The following is a 25831-nucleotide window of genomic DNA, read 5'->3' on the forward strand; positions in this document are numbered from 1 at the left end:
TTTGTTAGTTGATTTCCTTGACATTCATTCGAACGATATCTACATTTCGTTTGAAATTGTGGATACGTTGGAAGAAATTGGAAATAACTGTGACGATTCCATGAATTGTGATTCAGACGTCAGTTGTGCCGGTAACATGTAACGCCGGAAATGCATATCCTCCTATTTCCATCTATTGTACTATAATTTTTTTTCCTTGGTTTGTTACCTCAAGATATGACATTTCTGTCTCTTTATATATTGTAATTGTTTTACTGTTTGTATATATATATATATATATATATATATATATATATATATATATATATATATATATATATATATATATATACACTCCTGGAAATTGAAATAAGAACACCGTGAATTCATTGTCCCAGGAAGGGGAAACTTTATTGACACATTCCTGGGGTCAGATACATCACATGATCACACTGACAGAACCACAGGCACATAGACACAGGCAACAGAGCATGCACAATGTCGGCACTAGTACAGTGTATATCCACCTTTCGCAGCAATGCAGGCTGCTATTCTCCCATGGAGACGATCGTAGAGATGCTGGATGTAGTCCTGTGGAACGGCTTGCCATGCCATTTCCACCTGGCGCCTCAGTTGGACCAGCGTTCGTGCTGGACGTGCAGACCGCGTGAGACGACGCTTCATCCAGTCCCAAACATGCTCAATGGGGGACAGATCCGGAGATCTTGCTGGCCAGGGTAGTTGACTTACACCTTCTAGAGCACGTTGGGTGGCACGGGATACATGCGGACGTGCATTGTCCTGTTGGAACAGCAGGTGCCCTTGCCGGTCTAGGAATGGTAGAACGATGGGTTCGATGACGGTTTGGATGTACCGTGCACTATTCAGTGTCCCCTCGACGATCACCAGTGGTGTACGGCCAGTGTAGGAGATCGCTCCCCACACCATGATGCCGGGTGTTGGCCCTGTGTGCCTCGGTCGTATGCAGTCCTGATTGTGGCGCTCACCTGCACGGCGCCAAACACGCATACGACCATCATTGGCACCAAGGCAGAAGCGACTCTCATCGCTGAAGACGACACGTCTCCATTCGTCCCTCCATTCACGCCTGTCGCGACACCACTGGAGGCGGGCTGCACGATGTTGGGGCGTGAGCGGAAGACGGCCTAACGGTGTGCGGGACCGTAGCCCAGCTTCATGGAGACGGTTGCGAATGGTCCTCGCCGATACCCCAGGAGCAACAATGTCCCTAATTTGCTGGGAAGTGGCGGTGCGGTCCCCTATGGCACTGCGTAGGATCCTACGGTCTTGGCGTGCATCCGTGCGTCGCTGCGGTCCGGTCCCAGGTCGACGGGCACGTGCACCTTCCGCCGACCACTGGCGACAACATCGATGTACTGTGGAGACCTCACGCCCCACGTGTTGAGCAATTCGGCGGTACGTCCACCCGGCCTCCCGCATGCCCACTATACGTCCTGGCTCAAAGTCCGTCAACTGCACATACGGTTCACGTCCACGCTGTCGCGGCATGCTACCAGTGTTAAAGACGGCGATGGAGCTCCGTATGCCACGGCAAACTGGCTGACACTGACGGCGGCGGTGCACAAATGCTGCGCAGCTAGCGCCATTCGACGGCCAACACCGCGGGTCCTGGTGTGTCCGCTGTGCCGTGCGTGTGATCATTGCTTGTACAGCCCTCTCGCAGTGTCCGGAGCAAGTATGGTGGGTCTGACACACCGGTGTCAATGTGTTCTTTTTTCCATTTCCAGGAGTATATATATATATATATATATATATATATATATATATATATATGTTGGTTTGTTTTGTGAATATTATTTGTATTTATACGCTGGGTCTGCCCTAGGGAAAACTATGCTATCGAACGAATACATCGATAGGTCGTGTGGAGAGCAAAAGTGTTTAGGATCTTTGGTAGTGAACTCTGCCGCGTGGAGCGCGGGCTGAGCATAGAGGGTCTGGCTGGAGTAGCGAGTGGAGCAGGTGTGTGGTGTGAAGCTCCCGCGAGTTGCCGCGCTTTCGGGGTTTGGCAGCATGTAATTGCGCTCGACTTGCGATGATAGTTTCTGACATGGTGTCGCGGACGGGAATCATTAGCTGGTGCACATCAAGAGCCCGTTTCGTCTGGTGACCGTGTCGAGAAGAAGGCGCGCCAACATCCAGCTTCTGCAACAGCGACGGCCGACAATGAGTGACTGTCGCCACATCCTCGATCGACGGCTTCAAACCTTCAATCAACCAACAAGGAAGACTGGAAGCACGTAAAGTTTTAGAACTGTATGGCAGACCTCAGCTTTTCAAACTTTTAAAATTGTTGCATCACAAAATTACAGCTACTTAGCATGAACCTTTGTTGCTCATTGTCCCAATTGCATTACCAAGCAGGGTCCCTTCCTTTTCCGAAATGAACCCGAGTGTCGTTGAAATTCAAACGCCATCATCATTCGATTTCACTGCTTTAATTTCAAAGTTCAGTTAAAGTATTCATAGCTGGATACAATACTTAGATTACACAAGCACAAATTAAGAGTGCTAGTTTTGTTACCATATTTTAGCTTACCTGTGACTGCAGCTCAGCTTGGTACGTACTAAATTTTACTATTGTTAATTGTTCAGAATCATTTAATTCAAGTTCAAAGTTAAATCTCTTATTTCTAAATTGCGTAGATTCAAGTAGCTTTTGAAATGATTGTTGAGGTAGTCCAAGACTAACCGTATTTTACTGAATTTCGATGTGCTTCAGAATGAAAGCTCACTATTAACTTCAGTCACTAAATTAACTTTCGATTTTCCGGTTTTATTAATTCTTTTGCTAAATTAAGTGTAGCGAAATTTATTACTTCTGACAAACTTTCAGTTTTCACACTACACTTGTCAACCTTCAGTTGTCACGCTTCCAGTGCTAATTATATGTGTAATAATCTTTCTTTTTCAGTTACTATAGTAATTGTCCTTAGGACTGGCGACCGTAATTTCCCCCAAATCTCAAATATCTAATTACCGCTAGTTGATTGTTAACGTAACGGCCGCACATTTACTTTCTTTATTAACTTTACCCCTATTTCAAAATTAATTTCCACCAGTTTCATTAGCATTTTTCCTTTCATTTAGATGTAACCCTTTCCTCCCTCTTTACCGACAAATTAACCTCGGTGACGATTGCTTTTCCCAAATTTCCATTAGGTACACGCGGTTTAATTTTTCACTGTCATTAAGGTCGATAAGTGAGGGGGAGGTTACAAACAGTTCTGAAGAAGAATACCTTCCAAGCGTGAAAAAAATATGTACTGCAGCGGCTTTCAGCGTCATGAAAAGGCAGTGGAATATTGATTAAATGACGGAGGGAAAAAACGCTTGAAGCTATGTAGTGTGCAGAGGAACTATTAGTACGATTCAACCTCTCGACAAAGAATTTTTTCGACAGTGGAAAGTATTTTTCAGGAAATTATCAGACAACATAATTTCCGATACCTCTCTTTCATTTCAGGTTTATCAGCGGAACAGTATTCTTAAGCTCCAGTCATCTGTGTATTACCATTTATCTTCGCCACGCTTTACGAATTTGATCAAGTATGTCTGCTACGCAGCGCAATATGCAGAACAACGGGTGGGACCATTTATGATTCCATCTCAGTTCTGTCCAAATAAGACTAGTTGTTACTGCGAAGTGCCTGACTGCGTCAATTTTTCCTTTGCCCGATGTGCCTGGTGCAAGAAAGATGTTTGTTTTTGTCGTTCAGTAGACACTTCACATTTTTGTGACGACTGCAGGGAATGAACAAAGAACTGTTTCACTGATAGTCAAATATACAACATTCAAACATTATTATAAGGAATGGCCCACAGGAATTGTTATAAAATATAGTACTGCGAGACACATTTCATTTCAACAAATTACAAGTCCTAATTGATGGACGTCGTCTGTGACATCTGACACTGCCATGATTTTATTTTCTCTCATAGCTACTTTTATCAGAATTACTTGTGCAAGAATTGAACTGTCGATATGAAGTTATTCAAAAATATGTTTGTTTGGTTTAAGCCAGGTTTTCACCGGAGCAAACAAGCGTGAGCAAAAGAGAATTCTGTCTGGTGTACCCGGTAGGCCTCTTGCAGGTGTTTCAACCATCCCCAGTTTCCTTATCGGTAAATAGAGACCTGCAGTTTAACGTGGAACCCGAAGCACATGTCTATCGTGGCCACTCAGACACCTGTGAGAAGTGAATGCTCGGTTAAAAATCATAGTGAAAAGGTTGTGGTGTGAAAGGGATTTGACTCCGCGCTCTTTGATCATGAAGCGCGCGCTTTGCCACTAGGCCATTTTTATTTTAGAAAAAAAAAGAAAAACAGAAAAGAATATGACCATTAGATCTTACACGCATAGTGTCACCTCTCGAGATGGTGGTCGACGTGGGCAATTAGTGTTCTGTTTATAAATTTCCCCTCAATGGTAATGAGAAGCCAGGAGAAAGTGTCAGCCGACAAACAAGGAAAATTTTGGATCGGTGGCAAGGAGAGATGGAGATGCGATTCCGTGCAAAGAGCACGGTCTCCGATCGTGTTGCGCTTCCCTGCGCCATTTTGCATACTCCGTCGAGAACAGTGGGCTCGCCATGCAAAGTAATCCTCACTGAATAGCAAAGTTTCGCATTGTGCTCCAACAAGATACAGTTGTATCTTGTATGCTGAATATTAGCTCCAAGAACTAAAAACCAATAACACAGCTTTCATAGGCAATGTTCGCTACCTCGTATTCTCTTTCACTCCCTCTAGTATAAACGATTCTGTCAATATACAAGCAAATCGTAGCGAATTTTCTGCAAATGCTCATTCGCACGTGTTCACTTCCATTTGCTCAATTGTAAACAAAGCTATAGGTGCTTAAAATTGGTGTCTGTGAACTCCGCACAATTCCATTACGCGACGCTACGTGAGCGATTCGCCGAGTCGATCGCTAGGCGGGTAGGGCTGCGTAAACCGCCATAATAAGCTGTTCTTCGCGCGGCAAAAATGTGTGACTTCAACATCTTTTACAAAATACTTGCAGTGCCTCTTAGTAGCTAAAATTTTGAGAGTGCATTTCTTTCGTTGTCTTCTTCCTGTGTACAAAATTTCATGGCAGGTTTCGGCATGTCTTATTGGACCATTCCCTTGTAAGATTTGCATGACCAATTTTTGCATTAATGAAGTACCGCTTGGTACAATAAGAAAGAACAGATTTGAATTGTTTGTAACGGGCAAACCATAAAAGAAAGAAACACACACGTTTGTCACTGGATAGAGGAAGGTCCAAAGTTTTAACATAGCTGCGACGTTGTTTGTTTGAAGTGTCAAGACCATAAGAGAAATCATTTTGTGTGTTGGTTTGTGCGCGAAGTCAATCCACAATTCAAGTGCAACGTGCGTTCCGGCGTCTATTCAGCAAGCAGCCGCCTCTGCACGAGCTGATTGGACTGGTATACAAAATTCTTGGAAGTTGGTTGCATATGCAAAGGGAAGAGCACTGGTCAGCCCCGCACGTCTGAAGAAAATTTCCAGCTGTCGAAAGTCCACAAGACGCGAAGGCCAGAACTTCAACTTCCTCAAACAGTGGTGTGGCGTGTTTTGAAACGAGGCCTGTATTCGAAGCCTTACAAGGTACTCTTACCGTACTGTTTGTGTCCCGGCTACCATAAAGAAGGTACGAATTTTGCGTTTCAGTTGTCCAGGATATGTCAGAGAATCGGCATTTCGTCTATCGCGTAATGTAAACCGCCATAATAAAATAATTCGGGGGTCTCAAAATCCTGAAATCGTCATCGAACATCACAGAGACTCACTGGAACTGAACGTATTTTGTGCCGTTTCTGTTCACAGAGTTTGCGGACCCATCATTTTCTCGGAGGAAACAGTGTTAAGAATGTTATACCTGGACGTACTGCAAAACTGGTTGTTTCTCCAGCACAAAAATTCCAATGATTTCATTTGTATGCATTAAGGCGCCCGTCTCGCTTTCACCTAGAAGTGCGATGTTATCTTAACAGCATCATTCCACAACGGTGGACTGGAAAAGGAAGACAACATGATCTTGTCCATTGCTTTGCGCCTCCTAAATCACCAAACCTCACACCTTGTAACTTTTTTTCTGAGGGAGTACCTAAAAGACAGAATCTTTGAAAACCCTAGGCAGCTACTCTCCAGGAGCTGAGAAATCGAATTGTTGAAGCTCTAGATTCAACAATCACGTTAGGTACCTGTTCACTCGTGTGTGGAATGAAATGGACTACCGTTTCGACGTTTCTCGAGCAACGCCTGGTGCTCATATTGAGTGTAAGTTATAGTGTCTGTGCGAGCATAAGATTTTTAACCTTTCTCTATACAGTGAGATGCGCGATTTGTTTCTATCATTCATAGTTTGTCTGCAATGAACAATTGAAATCTGCTCTTTCTTTTTGAACCACCCAGTATAACAACTTCAAAAACGAGTTTGTCTTTCAGCAGAATACAAAATTAATTTTACTGTCGGAATGCTACAACATGTAGACAATGTTGAGGCTGTCCTTAATATTTCTTCAGTTATCCTGTCATGCCAATTCACGTGAAAAAAAGTAAGGATCAAAACTTAATACAATCTACTTGCTTAAATAATTAATCACATTTAACTGATTAGCAACAACTTTTGAAGCCCATTTGCTTTCAAGAACGTTTTCAGTATATAGACGTAGTTATCTACGTCATACTCGCCCCTAAAAACATTTTCCTAGCACGAAAGTAGTAGAACAAAGCTGTTACATCAAGCTGGCGCCATCCAAGACGGCGGCCGTGACCTCAGCTGATGACCCGAGTACTGTTATCCCAGATGTCGGCCGTGACGTCAGCTGATGACGTGAGTACCATTATGCAAGATGGCGGCTTTTGGCGGGAAAGTGCCACGCCCCCCTGGCGGGAAGTTAGAATTTTGGCGGGAAATTGAATTATGTGCTTCTACGGGTCCCCCTTTCCGACTTTTGCGTGATGGTGCGTCTCCTCTTGGAAAATGGGCGGGAATTTCGAATTCTGGAGGGAATTTTTTTTTCTCCACTCACATTATCAGAATTGGTGGCACACGTTCAGTCTTTGCTGAGCTGTCATGGTGGAACCATCGTGATGTGTTCGATCATCGAAATGAATGTGAAAGATAGAGCAGCTTTCAATAGCTGCACTACATGCACACATTTCAATGAGGAGTGTAGCCACAGTTCACTACATGAGGTGTGGAAGAGTATGACAATGGAAGAGTGTAGGAGAGAGAAGCAGAAGAATTCAGTTCAGCGGATTGTGACAAAGCAGAGGGATTGAGCCAAGATGCATGTCGTAACCAACACATGCTCATGCGCATGTGCAAACTGTCGAGATATTCAAACACTAAGCATTCACTCTCCTAAAACGGAAGATGCGTGCAGTTGATGTCAATTCGCTCCAGTGGAAGCATATTCATATATGCGATATATACCATTGAAGACCAACTGCTCATCTTCATCCTCATGGCTGTGCAGAATGTGTTCTATTGAACAGCTGTTGATGTCTGACTGGAAGAAGTTTAACAGCCATGTTGCCTGTAAGCATACAGCTGAGGACTGCACCCATAGCCTCCTACATGTAGAATGGAAGTGAGCATTAATGCTTGAACATATGAAGAGGAAGAATACAGTCCTGCAAATAAATGCTTTGCATCGTGATGCATTAAAGATGCTTAACACAAAACAGCTGTCTCTGCTGGAACTGTCTGTCATTTCTAAAACCTACATATAAGCTGCCACCCCACAAGAGGCAACTGCCTCCGATCCAGCAGACTGAAGAACTGAGCTAGTTCGAGAGTTCACCGCTAAAGGGCATTGTGTTAGGTCATGTGATCGTGCAGTTCAGCCTATAGGAGCACAGCATCATGATGATGTAGGCATGGTGTACATAAAGCGAGTCCATCAGCTGCTCAAACTCTATCGCTTTCAGTCAGTCAGCCAGGATGGTGAAGTGCCAGTCAGCCCAGCTGTACAGGAGGAGGAAGCAGCAGAAAAGTATCTACTTTGCTCTATTATTATTATTATTATTATTATTATTATTATTATTATTTCTGTAGCAGCAACATATGATGATTATTCTTCTCTCTCCACCAGATGTATCCATAGAGTCCCCCTCCAGCTTGTCAGGGTCAGTACAAGTGTCGGCAAGATCCACCCTGTCAGCATTGGCAAGTTCCACCCTGTCGGGAGCCACACCCATGGCGCCGGCAAGATGCAACCAGCTAGGACCGGCGAGTTCCAACCCATCGGGTCCCGCACATGCAGTGGTGGGAAACTCCAGCCTGTTGGGGTGGGCAGGTTCCAACCTGCAGGGACCTGCACCCATGGCATCGGTGGATCCTCTAATGCAGCTTCTCAGCATGCTGTATCAGGATAATGGGGCTCTATTGTCTGTGCTGCTCGATACTGTCGAGGGTGCAACATTGTACTGGACCCCATCGTACGCAACATCCATTAAGCCAAGCGCAAGAGACATTCCAGCCTCAGTGCAACAACAGATGGCTAATCACACTGGTGTGGATATTGTGGATGAGAAGCTACCTACCCCCACTGCACCACCACCTTTACTGTTCACCTCATGCTATACCTTAACAACTATCGGTTCAAAACGTATTAGTGTAGGAACTGAAGATTCACAAGAAGTGACGTGTCAGCTGTGTTAGTGCTCGAAAATGTGCCAAAAAGTATTAAAGTGCGTTTTTCAGACTATGAGTAGGATGAATGCTGTTGTGCCAAAGCTTACATGAAGAGGCATATGGCTACGGAATATGTTCCGGTCCAATCCTACCAGGACATCTATTGTCGAGACCTAACTGTGAGTACATTATCAGTTATGATGATACTACAATAAGAGTTAAAAATTCCGACGGGCAGAGTATTTACATGCAGCACTCAACAGTTGATAACTTGTTAGGTCTGCACTCATCAATAACTACTATGATGGAAAGACTAAATAGATTGCTCCCTTATGTTCAAGCTGTATACATTGATGTCATGAACTGGCTTTGCACATGTAGCATTCACATAGAAGATATAGGTCACTGTTTTAGTACCTGTGTAAGTGCAGTGCTGAAGCCTCGCGCTATTCGTCGAATGGGTGTGGAATATGTTGAAATTAAATTTACTGATGGAATACCAGACTACTGCAAAGCACCAATAACATTGCAGGATATACGTGCAGAATTTGAGGGATATAAGAAGCAGCTATTTCCCAAATACTGCACTGCTGCTGCATCAGCTTAAAAAAAAAAAGAATCAAGTGATTTTTTGATGGTGATAATGCTATGTATAATTGTCAAGGGTGAATAAACAAAGACATTTATTATCCCAGACTTGTATTTGTGATATTTCTCTAGCTAGCCAAAATGACCCTGCATATAAGTCACATGTGATTACGCCCATTTTATTTTTTATATAAAAGCCTATTGCACGCAAGGACCTAACACAGTAGATACCCTGGCAGGCTGGGTGAAGTACCCTCGCCATAAGGACTTTGTTGTAGGCGACGGGTCCTGCGACGATGAAGATCCAGAGAAGAAGACTAAGAAGGAGTGCTCCTTCCTGACAGTATACGAGCTGTAATTGTAGTTTCCTCCAACTGTGGCGAGACAAATATTCTCATGGCTCTGCTAACAGACATTGAAGGAGTTCGCTTCGAGCATGTCTGCATATTCTCCAAAACACTATTTCAACCCAAGTCTCAGTTATTGCAGAGAATATTAGATGGCGTAGATAGTATAATGTACAGGGCATTCAGTGAAAGCAAAGACATCCCTTCACCTGAAGAACTAAAGCCAAATACAGTCTTCATATTTGATGATGTAGCTGTTGAAAAGCAGGACCAGATCTGTAGATATTTCTGCTTTGGTCGTGGTATGGGTGTTGACATATTTTATTTCAGTAAAACGTATTCCAGGATCCCAAATCAGCTGGTCCGGGATAACGCCAACCTCATTATAGCATTCAAACAAGGCAATCTCAATTTAAAACACATTTACCAGGCCCATGCGGGGACTGGCATATCGTACAATGAATTTGTAAAGATATGTGGAGATTGTTGGAATCACTCACAGTACGGGTTTCTCGTTATTGGTAAAACTCGAAAAGAGAATGATGGTAGGTACAGTCGGAACTTCCAGGAGTTTCTCCATATATAATCGCACAAAACAGGTGACTGCATCAGTATCCTCTACACCATGGACAAGTTCGCACGCATGTCGGGTGCTCAGTCTGAGAGGTGAGGTTTACATAGACAAAATGCTCACATGTATTCTGATATGAAATTTCAAACTCTTGAGGGAAGGCTCAAGATACTCGGTAAGGCTGTAAGGGAATTAAAGGACCCTCTGCCAGGCAATTAATTGTGAACTGCAGAGTAGGCGTGTGCATGTAAATACTATGGAGATTTGATCATGAAAGGCATTTTGTGAAGTAGGTTGCATACGTTTTTTGTTATAGCAGTTTAAGGGCCTGCTTCGTGTGATGGGCACTATACAGATTTCTAATTTGTGAACGTTCATTAGTATGTCTCTATTGTACAGGTTGGTCCATAGTAATAGTGCCTTTATACGAGTGTGTAGTGAGGTGCAGCAGTTTGAGAGTCCCCATGCCTTAGTGCCAGGTATTAATCCCTCAAATTTCATTAAAGTATACCTTGGTTACACCTTATCCACTTGTACACAGTGAAAATGTGACTAGAAGTACAGGGTTATTACAAATGATTGAAACGATTTCACAGCTCTACAATAACTTTATTATTTGAGATATTTTCACAATGCTTTGCACACACATACAAAAACTCAAAAAGTTTTTTTAGGCATTCACAAATGTTCGATATATGCCCCTTTAGTGATTCGGCAGACATCAAGCTGATAATCAAGTTCCTCCCACACTCGGCGCACCATGTCCCCATCAATGAGTTCGAAAGCATCGTTGATGCGAGCTCGCAGTTCTGGCGCGTTTCTTGGTAGAGGAGGTTTAAACACTGAATCTTTCACATAACCCACAGAAAGAAATCGCATGGGGTTAAGTCGGGAGAGCGTGGAGGCCATGACATGAACTGCTGATCGTTATCTCCACCACGACCGATCCATCGGTTTTCCAATCTGCTGTTTAAGAAATGCCGAACATCATGATGGAAGTGCGGTGGAGCACCATCCTGTTGAAAGATGAAGTCAGCGCTGTCGGTCTCCAGTTGTGGCATGAGCCAATTTTCCAGCATGTCCAGATACACGTGTCCTGTAACGTTTTTTTCGCAGAATAAAAAGGGGCCGTAAACTTTAAACCATGAGATTCCACAAAACAAGTTAACTTTTGGTGAATTGCGAATTTGCTGCACGAATGCGTGAGGATTCTCTACCGCCCAGATTCGCACATTGTGTCTGTTCACTTCACCATTAAGAAAAAATGTTGCTTCATCACTGAAAACAAGTTTCGCGCTGAACGCATCCTCTTCCATGAGCTGTTGCAACCCGTTGATTTCTCCTTACAGAGGCATCCAGAACCTTTAAACTGCGCATACCATCGCCGAATGGCGTAGGAAGTTGGTGGATCTTTGTTGAACTTCGTCCTGAAGTGTCGTTGCACTGTTATGACTGACTGATGTGAGTGCATTTCAAGCACGACATACGCTTTCTCGGCTCCTGTCGCCATTTTGTCTCACTGCGCTCTCGAGCGCTCTGGCGGCAGAAACCTGAAGTGCGGCTTCAGCCGAACAAAACTTTATGAGTTTTTCTACGTATCTGTAGTGTGTCGTGACCATATGTCAATGAATGGAGCTACAGTGAATTTATGAAATCGCTTCAATCATTTGTAATAGCCCTGTATAATATTGCACCGTAACAGATTCTGCACCCTCATGTGCCCAATAACGTGTTGTTCAGCAACCAATTTTTGTTCATTAAAGTATATTACGCTTACCCTCTACGAGATTGTGTATAGTAAAAGTTTGGTTAAAAGTGCAGTGGTGTACTATAACGGATTTAGGTTTCCCTTAAGCTAGTAGCTGGTTATTAGTCAATTAACGCTCATTAAGGAACGTCATGGCTCCCTAATTTGTTACCTAAAACACGCTAGTTTAATAAAGATCATTGCCTTCCTCATAATTAACACTAGGTAAGCTCATGGTGATAATAAATGACCGAGACTAGTAGTGTATACTCGTCTGATTCCATTTTTGGTCTTGCATTCTGGGAATAGACAGAATTAACAGCTTACATTTCATGTTGAGCTTTGATAGTTTTTTAATAGGTGTTTCTAAATAATTTGTCCGTTTTGGGTTGACGACCGTTTTTGTTCATCTTGCCCTTCTAGTTACTACTGTCTGCGGAACATTGATTCGAATCCAGTTATTGTTTCAGTTCGCCCTTTTATTACGAAGTTATGCAGCAAAAGAAAGTCATAATCCGACTGCTTAATCTATTAGACACACGATCACGGTCACCTATATCTTATAAAATGGGTAACAGTAACTGAATTTATGAAAAATGGACTATAATCTTAAAGTTAGTGTTACAAGATCTGTGCGCGCTGATGCCGTCAATGTGTGTACATTATCTTCAGTTTTGAAATACTTTCTAACCTCGGGTGACAGTACATTAAACACAGGGATACCAACGAATTGTCATAACTATGTACCGTGAGTTTGCAACTAATGCCATTATCAATACAACTCCATCTGAATACCAGCTGGTTACTGGGTTCCTATGGAGTATGGCGTTTTCTTGACTCGTGGTTGGCAAAAAATTAAATTCTGAGTCCCCGCTCAGCGAACGCCACAAATCCACCTTTTGGATTTCATCAATAACATGATGAATTAGAATGGTTGCATTCTATTCCAGGAGTTTGCTCTCAGAGTTCACGTGTGCTAGGTACATATTTATAAATCTGAACCATGTATTCAAACTAACATGATTATTAAGTAAAAACAGTTCGTAATAGCAAAAGCCATCGGCCATGTTTCTGCAGTGTTGCCAACCTACTCTTGGAAGGCATTTACAGAGAGTATGGCTATTGTAGGCCTCACCGACAGTCCGCAGCTCGTGGTCGTGCGGTAGCGCTCTCGCTTCCCACGCCCGGGTTCCCAGGTTCGATTCCCGGCGGGGTCAGGGATTTTCTCTGCCTCGTGATGACTGGATGTTGTGTGCTGTCCTTACGTTAGTTAGGTTTAAGTAGTTCTAAGTTCTAGGGGACTGATGCCCATAGATGTTAAGTCCCATAGTGCTCAGAGCCATTTGAACCATTTGAACCTCACCGACATACCTCAACAGCAACTCGCTCTGAATTGTCTTGTGGCATCTCTTAAAAACCTATGTATAGAAACGCCTGTCCCCCACCAGTTTAAGGAATGTGACGTCACAAAAATGAACTACAAATATGTCCTTCATAGTAGAATTAAGCTGCTTGATGGCTAGCACTATTTTAATTTACATTCTTTTCAACATATAAGAATTTTCTTTGTATACTAAATTATCTGTGATTTCTATTAACGTGGCAGCAACCATATTTGAGTCAACTATTTTTGCACGACTCGTTCTGCCATCTTAGCAAACTAAAATAAATGTAATTTTAAGAAATTTAAAACGACTGTGAAGTTACATATAAAATTTCTCGTCTTAAAGGAATTTGTGTGCTCATTCCAAAAACTGATTGTAAATTTTCCGACTCTGTAATTATGGAGGATTTAATGTTATGAGTAATATTTTATTAATTCTATTTCACCTGATGCCGTTGGATTACTATGACAAATAATCTTTGCCGGCTAGGGTGGCCGAGCGGTTCTGGGCGCTACAGTCTGGAACCGCGCGACCGCTACGGTCGCAGGTTCGAATCCTGTCTCGGGTATGGATGTGTGTGATGTGCTTAGGTTAGTTACGTTTAAGTAGTTCTAAGTTCTAGGGGACTGATGACCTCAGAAGTTAAGTCCCGTAGTGCTCAGAGCCATTTGAACCATTTTGAACAAATAATCTTTTGTTCTCTATCCAAAACGTTACTTTGTAAAACACTCGTTTAATCGAATTTCAGTATTGCATCATAATTCTTCCGTTAATACCTGATGCAGTTTTGGAATTAGCCAAATGAGTAGGCTTCCACGAAACCTATTATGGTGTTTAGTTGTTACAGATCCTCAGTTCATGGTAGCAAAATGTAGGCTGACGGATTTAAGAGGTTTCAATATTAGAAATATTGACTTTTTACAGGAATCGTAAAATATAATTTCAGAAGGATTGTATAGTGTCTATGGAATCAGCATGCAATCAAGAATGTTGTGTTGTTGTTCTAAACACGAGTTATATGTAAAATAATTGAATTTACGTACCGGTAATATCAGTTTAGGTTGAATTGAAAGAGTCGCTATCGACTGCGCTTCAATAATCGGCAATCGATTAAGAAAACATAACACAAAAAAATGGTTCAAATGGCTCTGAGCACTATGGGACTCAACTTCTCAGGTCATTAGTCCCCTAGAACTTAGAACTACTTAAACCTAACTAACCTAAGGACATCACACACATCCATGCCCGAGGCAGGATTCGAACCTGCGACCGTAGCAGCCTCACGGTTCCGGACTGCGTGCCTAGAACCGCGAGACCACCGCGGCCGGCTAAAACATAACACAACAGGCACACTATTTCTATATCGTACTTTGATATGGCTCCCAAACGAGGTGAACATAATCGAAACCACGGTGGATTGTGCATACGAATGCTTCGATGGTGTTTTGTGGAGTCGTGATAATCTTGTAGATCGAAACTGATAGCGCAATGAAGACACGCGCTTTCAGGGGGAAGGCTCATATTTGGCAGATCGCTTGTATACAACCAGAAATGAAAGTTTATTTTGCAGGTCGATTGTAAACAACCTGAAATGAAAGACTATAATATATTTCAGATCAATACCGCCACCTCTCACTCCCGTTTTTGAGGAAACGGCCTCTACAGTTCGTCTTCATATATGGCCGCCAAAGACGCACATTTTCCAAGAAATCGACTACCATTTATGTTCCCACAAGTTAACGCTATTCAACGAAAGCCCGCTGCTCTTGTGATCAGAGCACCGGGCTGGGGAGGAGACGACCTGTGTTCAATTCCTCTGTGCATTCTAGAGTTTTATTCTTGTGTATTTATTCTCGTATCGAAACTGGTAGAAATAGGAGCGTTAATAAGATAATTAATAAGGACTAATAACAAAGTGGGCAAATAAATTTCTCAAACGACTTGGTTTAATAAAGAACTAAAATGTAATCCTGTTGACTTTACAATGGCTCTTTCACTGTCTGTCTCTCTCTCTCTCTCTCTCTCTCGCAACTCCTCACTTTCCTTACAATAACTACGTGGATGGTCTTATAAACATCCGCAGCACAAAGATTATCTACTGAATGGAATCTTCATACAATTACACTGTTGTTTTTCAAGATTTGGTGGAAACCAGTCATGGTTTACATTTACAAATATTTCTTCTTCGAGAATTAATTTTAATGTAGCCTATATCACGCGTACAATAACATCGCCAGCAAAATCGGAGCTGAAAGCTGATAATGAATTATGCTATTAATCGTTGTTGCATCCGCTGGGCTTCCAAAAGCAAACTGCAATTGTGAAACCTCCAAGTAAAGTTCAGTATCGCGCGTCACTGTTAACAAGCAATGCCTGGTCAGCCGTCTGTGTTCCCTCGTGACGAATCCGCAGCATTATTGCTCATAATTAACTTTCTACGACGTGGTTTATAATCGTCGCTATTTACTAATCCATGTTCCTTGAGAAATTTACTTTGCCATTGTGTTATATTATTCATTATTGACATTATTGATTACCTTATCAGTCCTCCTATCCCTGCCAGTTTTAATACGGAAAAATACACACGAAGAAGGAAAAAAACAGAATGTAAATCGAATCCACATTCAATGCCTCGAAGCCAGATGCCTTGGTTGCTACATCAGCGGTGCTTTCGTTCACCGGCGTCTACCATATAAAAATGCTCAGTTTTCAATTATCCATCGATCCTGTTATTTCTGAGTCAATGGCGCGTCATTAACTTTAGGGATGGTTTTCTCAAAACTAGAGAGATGTTGACCCAAAATACATCTACATCTACGAGATTACTCTGAAATTCACAATTAAGTGCCTGGAAGGGGATTCATTGAATCATTTTCAAGCTGGAATGATACTTTCACTCTACAGACGAGTGTGCGCTGATATGAAACTTCATGGCAGATTAAAATTGTGTGCCGGGCCGAGACTCGAATTCGAGACCTTTACCTTTCGCGGGCAAGTGGTTTACCAACTGAGCTACCCCAGCACGTCTGGCGACCCCTCCTCCCGTCAGTACCTCATCTCCTGCCTTCCAAAGTTCACAGACTCTCTCCTGCGAACCTTGCAAGACTAGCGCTTCTGGAAGAAAAGATATTGCGGAGACATGGCTTAGCCACAGTCTGGGTGATATTTCCAGAATGAAACTTTCACTCTGCACCGGAATGTGCGCTGATATGAAACTTCCTGGCAGATTACAACTGTGTGCCGGACCGAGACTCGAACTCGGGACCTTTGACTTTCGCGGGCAAGTGCCCTACCAATTGAGCTACCCAAGCATGACTCATGACCCATCCTCACAGCTTCACTTCCGCCAGTGCCTCGTCTCCTACCTTCCAAACTTCACAGAAGCTCTCCTTGCAGAACTAGCAATCCTGGAAGATTGGTAGAGCACTTGCCCGCGAAAGGCAAAGGTCTCGAGTTCGAGTCTCGGTCCGGCACACAATTTTAATCTGCCAGGAAGTTTCACCTTCAAGCTATTTCTATACGGTTCCACTGTCGGAAGAGGCGCGGGAGAATCGAGCACTTAAATCTTTCTGTGCGAGCTCTGATTTATCCTACTTTATCATGATGATCATTTCTCTCGATATACGTGGGCGACCACAAAATATTTTCGGGACCGGAGGAGAAAATTGGTGACTGAAATTTCACGAAAACATCCTGCTACAACTAAAAACGTCTTTGTTTTAATGATTGCCGCCCCAGTTCTCGTATCATATCCGTGACACTCTCTCTCTCTCCTATTTCACGATAATACAAAACGAGCTGCCCTTCTCTGAAATTTTTCGATGTAAGCCGTTAGTCCTACCACCGCACAGCAGTACTCCAGACGGGAACGGACAAGCGTAGTGTAAGCAGTCTCTTTAGCAGTCTGTCGCGTTTCCGAAGTGTTCTGCCAATAAATGGCAGTCTTTGCTTTGCTTTCTTCACAACATTATCTACGTGACTGTTCCAATTTAATTGTTCGTAGTGGTAAATCCTAGGCATTTAGTTGAATTGACAGCCTTTAAACTTGCGTGATTTATCGCGTAACCGAAATATAGCGGATTTATTATAGTATTGTTGTGGATGAGTTCACACATTTCGTTGTTTAGAGTCAACTGCCGCTTTTCACATCATAGAGACATCTTGTCCAAATCTTTTGCAATTGGTTTTGACAAGATGGTAAATGACAACATCATCTGCAAAAAATCTAAGAGACCTGCTCAGATCGTCTCCTATGTCGTTTATGGAGATCAGGAATAGCAGAGGGCCTATAACACTTCCTTGGCGAACGCCAGATATTACCTCTGTTTTACTCTATGGCTTTCTATCAGTTACTACGAACTGTGACCTTTATAAGTGAAATCACGCATCCAGTAGCACAACTGAGGCGATACTTTAGGCACGCAATTTGATCAGTAGCCGCTTGTGAGGAAGGTTTCTGGAAATTTAAAAATATCAAATCAATTTACAACTCCTGTCGAGGTTACTCATTACTTCGTGCAAATAAAGAACTAGTCGTGTTTCACAATAACGATATTTTTTGAAACCATGCTGACTGTCAATAAATCGTTTTCTTCGAAGTAATTCGTAATGTTCGAACACAGTATATGCTCCAAAATCCTACTGCAATGCGACGTTGGTGACATGGGTCTGTAATACAGTGTATTACTCTTATTATCTTTTTTGGCTACTGGTGTGACTTGTTCCACTTTCCAGTCCATAGGTACGGATCCTTCGAGGAGCGAGCGGTTGTATATGATTGCTAAGTGCAAAGTTACTGCAGAAGCGTACTGCCTAGTATACAATTTGGACCGGAAGCCTTCGCTACACCTACGTTATCTACTTCCGAGTCATGCATTTGTGCATTCGCTCTAGATTCGAATTTTGTGAAAGGAACATGTCTAGAATACAATCTGCACCGGACGTCTTGCCTTTGTTAAGTTATTTAAGCTCCTTCGCTACACCGAGGACATCTACTTCCAAGTTATGCATTTGTGCAGTTGTTCTGGATTCGAATTATGGAATATTGATTTCTTCTTCTCTGGTGAAGGTGTTGCGGAAAACCGTATTTAATAACTCTGGTTTAGTGGCACTATCATCATTAATATTACTCTTGTTATCGTGCAGTGAAAGTATCGATTTCCTCTTGCCGCTGGTGTACTTTACATATGACCTGAACCTCTTTGGGCTTTCTGTCAGATTTCGAGCTTCAGTTCGCGCTAAATTTCGAACTACCGTAAACCTTTTGCGTTATTTTAAATTTGGTAAGCTTTTTTCGTTGCTTCTGCAACAGTGTTCTGACCTGTTTTGTGTAGCAAGGGGGATCAGTTTGGGGTAATTCTTCTGATTCAAAAAGGGTATTTTTGGCTCAAAAACGGGCTGTTCGAGCTATGTATGGTGTAAGTTCGAAAACCTCTTGTCGACCCCTATTCAATAGTCTGGGAATTTTGACATTGCCCTCACAGTATGTATTTTCTTTAATGTCGTTTGTTGTTAGCAATATTAGCTTATTCCCAAGAGTTAGCAGCTTTCACTCAGTTAATACTAGGCAGAAATCAAGTCTGCATGTGGAATGCACTTCCTTGACTCTTGTGCAGAAAGGAGTGCAGTATTCTGCTGCATCCATTTTCAATAAGCTACCACAAGAACTCAAAAATCTTAGCAGTAGCCCAAACACTTTTAAGTCTAAACTGAAGAGTTTCCTCATGGCTCACTCCTTCTATTCTGTTGAGGAGCTCCTGGAAGAGCTAAAATATTAAGCAAATTCCAGTGTTACATTCTTGATTTTCTTTATTTAAACTAACGACTTATCGCCTGAATATGTTTCTTATATTTCATTTCATCTGTTTCTACAATCGTGTTATAATTTCATGTATTGACTCGTTCCATGACCATGGAGACTTCTCCTAAATGTGGTCCCACGGAACAATAAATAAATAAAAACTAAATTTATTTGGTATGTATCTCCCGACTGCGGTCGATACTACTTCTTTGAATTCAAATCACATCTGGTGTACACTTAACATGCGAGGGTCGTTCAATAAGTAATGCCCCTCATATTTTTTTAAAAAATCCATTAATATACATAGACAAACGTCCTTGTTCGTGCTTCACATTTGTTGCTTGTTCTGTGCGTCGGTGAAGTTTCGAACCGTCCTAACAGAGGGCAGAGCCGTAGTACAGCGTCAAAATGGCGTCTACATACAAGCAGCGTGCTGTCATTGAATTCTTGTGTGCAGAAAAAGAAACCGGGGTGAACATCCATAAACGTTTGTGTGCAGTGTATCGTTATGCTGCATTTGATAGGAGTGCAGTTGGGCGATGGGTAAAGAAAGTTACAGCCTCAGAAAATGCAGAAACAGAACTCCACCATCAGCCACGCTCGTGACGTCCTTTAACTGCTTCAGACATGCTGAATCCTGCGGATGCCATTATTGTTGCCGACCGGCGCATTAGAACTCGACAATTGGCTCTACAGTTGTCGGTCAGCACTGTAAGTGCGTCTGCAGTGATCGAGACTCTCTAATATTCAAAGAGATGCTCACGACGGGTTCCACGAATGCTCACAACGGACCACAAAATTCAAAGAAAGGCCATTTCATCTGAATTGTTGGAGCGTTTAGAGACCGACGTAGAGCCCTTTGTGTCCGTTTTGCGCCGGAAACAAAAAGGCAGCCCATGGAGTGGCACCGTCCTAACTCACAAAAAAAAAAAAAAATTCAAGACAACCCCCTCTGCCGGAAAAGTCGTGGTGACAGTCTTCAGGTATTGTAATGGCGTCATTCTCGTGGATGTGATGCCAAGAGGGTCAACCATCGATTCAGAGACATACGTGAAGACACTGAATAAACTCAAGAACCGTTTACGACGTGTTAGATTGGCCAAGAATCCAGCAGAAATCTTGCTCCAACACCATAATGCACGCCCACACACAAGTCTCAGAACCCGAGAACACATCGCCAAATTGGGTCAGACATCATTGCCTCATCCACCCTACAGTCCAGACCTGACACCCTCGGACATCTATCTCTTTGGGCCGTTTAAAGATCCTCTACGGGGAACACATTTTGAAGAATACTAGACCGTCAGTCATGCAGTAAAAACAAGAGCTTTTACCAGCAGGGAGTACATTCTCTTCCCAACGTTGGCGTACGGCATAGAACGTGATGGAGACTACGTAGAAAAGTAGAACATGGACAAGACATATTGATGTATAGTGTCACCAAATTCTGACTCTTAACAGTAAGTATTTTCTGGAAAAAAATGTGTGGCATTACTTATTGAACGACCCTGGTAGAACAGAAGGAGTGTGGACTGTCTCTTAGAAAGGCTCCCAGCGAATTTTTATCTACTTTTTTTTAAATAGATGTACGTTGCGTTTATTTTTGGTGGGTTTGTATGTTGCGGTGTGCTGATCTTTAGGTTTTTCTGCTGAGCTGAATCGGTTGGCCGTGTCTACCGCCTTCCCCTTGTTAGCAGTTGTCTACGTGTTTCCCAACACGGCTTATACTGTGGAGCACCGCCAGTCGAAAACGTTTGCATCACAGTCGCCAGCACATTAGGCGGCATCTACTCGTATGGCTACTACCAAACACCAGCGCCAAATAAGGAAGACGAAGAAAGGCGCCTGAGCTATGTGGGTTGAGGCGCCCACTGACATACCTTCATGACGGTGGTCTGTTTCCCGTTTCTCCGGACACGCCTCCAGCCGCAGTCTCGCGCCTCCAGCCGCAGACACACGCCCTCGCGACGCGGATCGTACAACTGACTGCTGACTGATTACTTGTCAAGCGTTCGACTGCTATCAGCCACGGGGCGGCGCTATCTCGCCGAGACCTTCGCACATACTTAGCCTTGAACGGCTAAACACCCGTTTCTAGTTTCCTCTACACTTAGACGAAAGTACAGTGGGTAGGCAAAATAATGTGAACAGTGGTAGTAATGGGATGGTTGTGTTTGATGGTCAATAACGCAGGTAAGATGCGTGTCGCGCTGGACTGTGCGTGTTCAGTACGGACTAGGCGTCAGTGCAGGTTGTTTATGACTAGTGCACACTTCGTATTTGCATTCAAAGGCCAAGGTCGACGCCCAATGCAAGACCTATCAGAGGTCCAAATAGGGGACATTGTGGGGGCTCGATTAGCTGGTGCTTCAGTAACCAAGACGGCCAACTTACTGAATGTTTTGTAAGTACGCTGTTTAGGTTTTTATGTTGGTAACGCCACGTAGCGCTCTAAATGAAAATCACTGACTGTGCTGTGCGAAGTCTGTGGCTGGTTGGCATTGTTGGAATAGTCGCGATTGTAGTGTTGGGCAGTTGGATGTGAACAGCGCGTAGCGTTGCGCCGTTGGAGGTGAGCCGCCAGCAGTGGTGGATGTGGGGAGTGAGATGGCGGAGTTTTGAGAGCGGATGATCTGGACGTGCGTCCATCAGAGAGAGTAAATTTGTAAGACTGGATGTATATATTATGACTTTTGAACACTATTAAGGTAAATACATTGTTTGTTCTCTATTAAAATCCTTCATTTGCTAACTATGCCCATCAGTAGTTAGTGCCTTCAGTAGTTAGACTCTTTTATTTAGCTGGCAGTAGTGGCGCTCGCTGTACTTCAGTAGTTCGAGTAACGAAGATTTTTGTGAGGTAAGTGATTCATGAAAGGTATAGGTTATTGTTAGTCAGGGCCATTCTTTTGTAGGGATTTTTGAAAGTCAGATTGCGTTGCGCTAAAAATATTGTGTGTCAGTTTAGTGTTGATCAGAATAAGTAAAGAGAGTAATGCCTGAGTACGTTCAGTTTTGCTCAGTTGTTTGAAAATCAAATAACTTAGAGGTTTACCAGCGCAGAAATTCATAAATTTTTCTAAGGGGATGTTTCAGTTTCAAGAGCGTGTAAACGTAATACTGGCCGCAAACCAAAACTAAATGACAGAGACCGTCGTAGGCCAATACAGATTGTGCAGAAACAACAAAAGACTACGGCGGCTATAGAAACTGCAGAGATCAACAGCCATCTTCGACATCCTGTATCTATCGACACCGTCCACCGAGAACTCCGTAAAGCGAATATTCATGGACAAGCCGCTGTACCGAAACCATTAGTGACGACAACCAGCGCAGATAAGCGTAAAACATGGTGTCAGGAGCATATATCCTGGACGGCTGAGAAGGGTAAACACGTCGTATGGTCCGACGGATCTATGTTTTCATTATTTCCAACATCGGGCCGGGTTTATGTCTGCAGAACGCCAAAAGAAGCCTACAATCCTGATTCCTTGACTCCAACGATTAAGCATGGAGGTGAAGTGTGATGGTGTGGGCAGCCATATCATGGTATTCTGCTGGTCCTTACTGTCAAAGGTCGTGTTACAGCCAACGACTATGTGAACATTTTAGGTGATCATGTGCACCTCATGATTCAAATGTTGTTCCCCAACAACGACGCCATTTTTCAGGACGATAATGCACCCATTCACACAGCCGGCACAATACAATCGCGGTATGAGAAGCATGCAACTAAACTGCAGCTCCTTCCCTGACCAGCACAGTTCTCGGACTTTAACATTATCGAACCCTTATGAGCGGTATTGTAGCGCAGACTCCAGAGAAAATTTCTGCCTCCCTCGTCGCTACAGGAGTTAGAAGAGGTTCTGATCGAAGAGTGGCATAGCATTGCACTGGAGACTACACAATCATTACTTGACTGGAGACTACACAATCATTACTTGCCAGTATTCCAATACGAATCGTAGCTGTATCACAGGCAAATGGGAGTCCAACCCCTTATTAATAAACCATTCCCAAGTAAGTACAAGTGTTCACATAATTTTTCCTATCCCCTGTAACTTTCGGATGATATGTTACTGTCGAGTAAACTGCACAGAGCATAGAAAGAACTGCTACAGTATAGTGCAGAAGGCAACTGAAAGGCGTACGCAACGAGCTGGACAGAAAGGACACTTTCATTCAAAGACAACAATAACACTGAAGTCTGCGGGATTCATGATTGTACCCAGGACATTTAAAAAGGTGGGATACGATTATTAATACGGTGTGTGGTTAGTACTTCCCAGCCCATTTTGTCGATGGTTTCACGGGTCAGTTGAGCAATATGAGGACCTGCGTTGTCTTGCTGGAAAATCACACCTCTCCTCTGAGATCCACGACGTCTCTCTCTCATGGCTGGCTTCACCTTGATTAAAAACAAATCCGAGTAGTATTGGCTGTTCATTGCACACTGCTCTTCGAGATAATCACAAAAAACTGGACCTTCAGCATCCCGAAACACCGTCAACATGACTTTTCCTGCTGATGCTTGGATATTGAAATTTTTTTACAGGTGAGTGTGTGTGCTTCTACTCCATGCTTTGTCGTTTTGATTCTGGTTCATAATAGTGAACACAAGTTTCATGACAAGTTAAAATTTTGTTGAGGAAGTGCTCACCTTCTCTTTCATAACGTTCCTTTAGCTTTGTGCACACTCTCAACCTCGTTTCCTTGTGTAGCCGCGTCAACTCATTCTGGGACCCATCTTGCACAGGTTTGCAGTACTTCAGCTTGTTACAGATAATATTATGAATTGTACCAGTACTAACTTGAACCTTACCAACATTCATTTCCACAGTCGCACGGCGGTTGGCACGAATAATGTCATCAATTCAACTTTCGAGTGAGGGAGTTGAAACTGTAACTGGTCGACCATTTTTGAACTGTTCTGCACACTCGTAAAAAGTTTCACGATTCATATACCTTCACCATTAGCTTTAGACATTATACAGTATGTATTCATTGGTTTCTCGTCTTCAGCAAGTACATGTGGACGTTTCAAGCGGACTCGCTATCTTGAAATGTATTTTTGAGGTCATAAACAAAACAATGTTGATACATTAGCTGATCAAGGCTCTTCCTAGTGATGCCAACTTAAAGTCATATTGTCCGCAGCTCGTGGTCGTGCGGTAGCGTTCTCGCTTCCCGCGCCCGGGTTCCCGGGTTCGATTCCCGGCGGGGTCAGGGATTTTCCCTGCCTCGTGATGACTGGGTGTTGTGTGATGTCCTTAGGTTAGTTAGGTTTAAGTAGTTCTAAGTTCTAGGGGACTGATGGCCATAGATGTTAAGTCCCATAGTGCTCAGAGCCATTTGAAACATTTTTTTAAAAGTCATATAAGTACCAAACTTGCCCTACTAACAATTTTTTACCCAGACCAATTTGTCTCTTCAATTATTGAATGACCCTTGGATGTATGTCCAAGTTTCATCGAGCTCTGTCATTTGACAATGATACATCATGCGAAAGTTACTTTCGTTTTAAAGTTTTACACACCAGTGTAGCTTTACATGCAGGATGAGCATAATGTCTGATTACAAAAATTTACTTCTGAGAAACTACGCTAGATACAGCAATGCGGCCGGCCAGGGTGGCCGAGCGGTTCTAGGCGCTACAGTCTGGAACCGCGCGACCGCTACGATCGCAGGTTCGAATCCTGCCTCGGGCATGGATGTGTCTGGTGTCCTTAGGTTAGTTAGGTTTAAGTAGTTCTAAGTTCTAGGGGACTGATGACCTTAGAAGTTAATTAAGTCCCATAGTACTCAGAGCCATTTTGAACAGCAATGCGGTTTATTGCAAATCGTAGCCTGACTCTTGGAGGTTTTTTAAGGATATACCTCGACATGCCATGTGGTTTATTTTTGTAAACGGTAGCTTAAGACATTTTTATGTAGCGAAGAATTCTGTACCTTGAGAACCTAAGAACGAATGGTGTTTCTTGTTCGGTGCTTCAAGCTAGCGATAAATTTTAGCATCATATGCATGAATTCGTAGTACGGACCGCTATAAGCAGTTTCCAGCATTTTCTACTGTTTTGTTGTTGTGAGACGGGAGGTTGTGTTTCGTACAGCATTGGTATATATTTTGAGTTCTGTGCATTTAAGTCCTATACGAGGCGGTACCCAAAAAAAACTGAATTATTTTTGAAAGCTATGTATTTTCAAATTGTTTGCTAAACCACCTTATCCCCTTCGAAATATTCTCCATTACAACTAATATATTTGCCTCACCGATGTTTCCACTGTTCGAAACATATTTTGTAGTCATCTTTAGAAATCACTGACAGCTCCTCCCTCGTTTCTTTTTTTTTTTTCTTGAATTCTTCAGCGTTGTCAATTCGGTGCCCCTTTTCGATAGTGGAAATAAGAAAAAGTCGCACGGAGCCAGGTCAGGCGAGTAAAGGGCGCGGGGCAGCGGAACCACACCATTTTAGCCATAAACTGTCCAACCGGGATGGCTGTGTGTTTGCAGGTGCGTTGTCTTGGTGGAAGAACCAGTCTCCTGTCTTCCACAAATCGGGTCTTTTTTTGACGAAAACCGAGCTCCGAGGTAACTCATTGATCTCTGACGGTTGATCAGTTGTCTGTCGGCGGTCTGTGACAAGCTCTCCAATTTTTTCAACATTTTCGTCGATTCGGTCAGTTGATGGACGGCCAGAACGAGGTTTGTCATCAATCGA

The 25831-nt window shown here is 43.0% G+C and overlaps 1 protein-coding gene across 1 annotated transcript in view; it reads right to left on the reverse strand.

The window, feature by feature from the left end:
- LOC126203613 (UDP-glycosyltransferase UGT5-like) overlaps positions 1 to 21083 on the reverse strand; it is a 142919-nt gene extending 121836 nt beyond the window's left edge. The window contains exon 1 of the mRNA XM_049937980.1: positions 20993 to 21083. Within this exon, the coding sequence (XP_049793937.1) occupies positions 20993 to 20998 (6 nt within the window). The 5' untranslated portion in view covers positions 20999 to 21083. The remainder of the gene's footprint in view (positions 1 to 20992) is intronic.
- Positions 21084 to 25831: the final 4748 nt, after the last annotated feature.

The sequence above is a fragment of the Schistocerca nitens genome, chromosome 9 (genome assembly GCF_023898315.1).
Source record: "Schistocerca nitens isolate TAMUIC-IGC-003100 chromosome 9, iqSchNite1.1, whole genome shotgun sequence".
Taxonomy (NCBI): Eukaryota; Metazoa; Arthropoda; class Insecta; order Orthoptera; family Acrididae; genus Schistocerca; species Schistocerca nitens.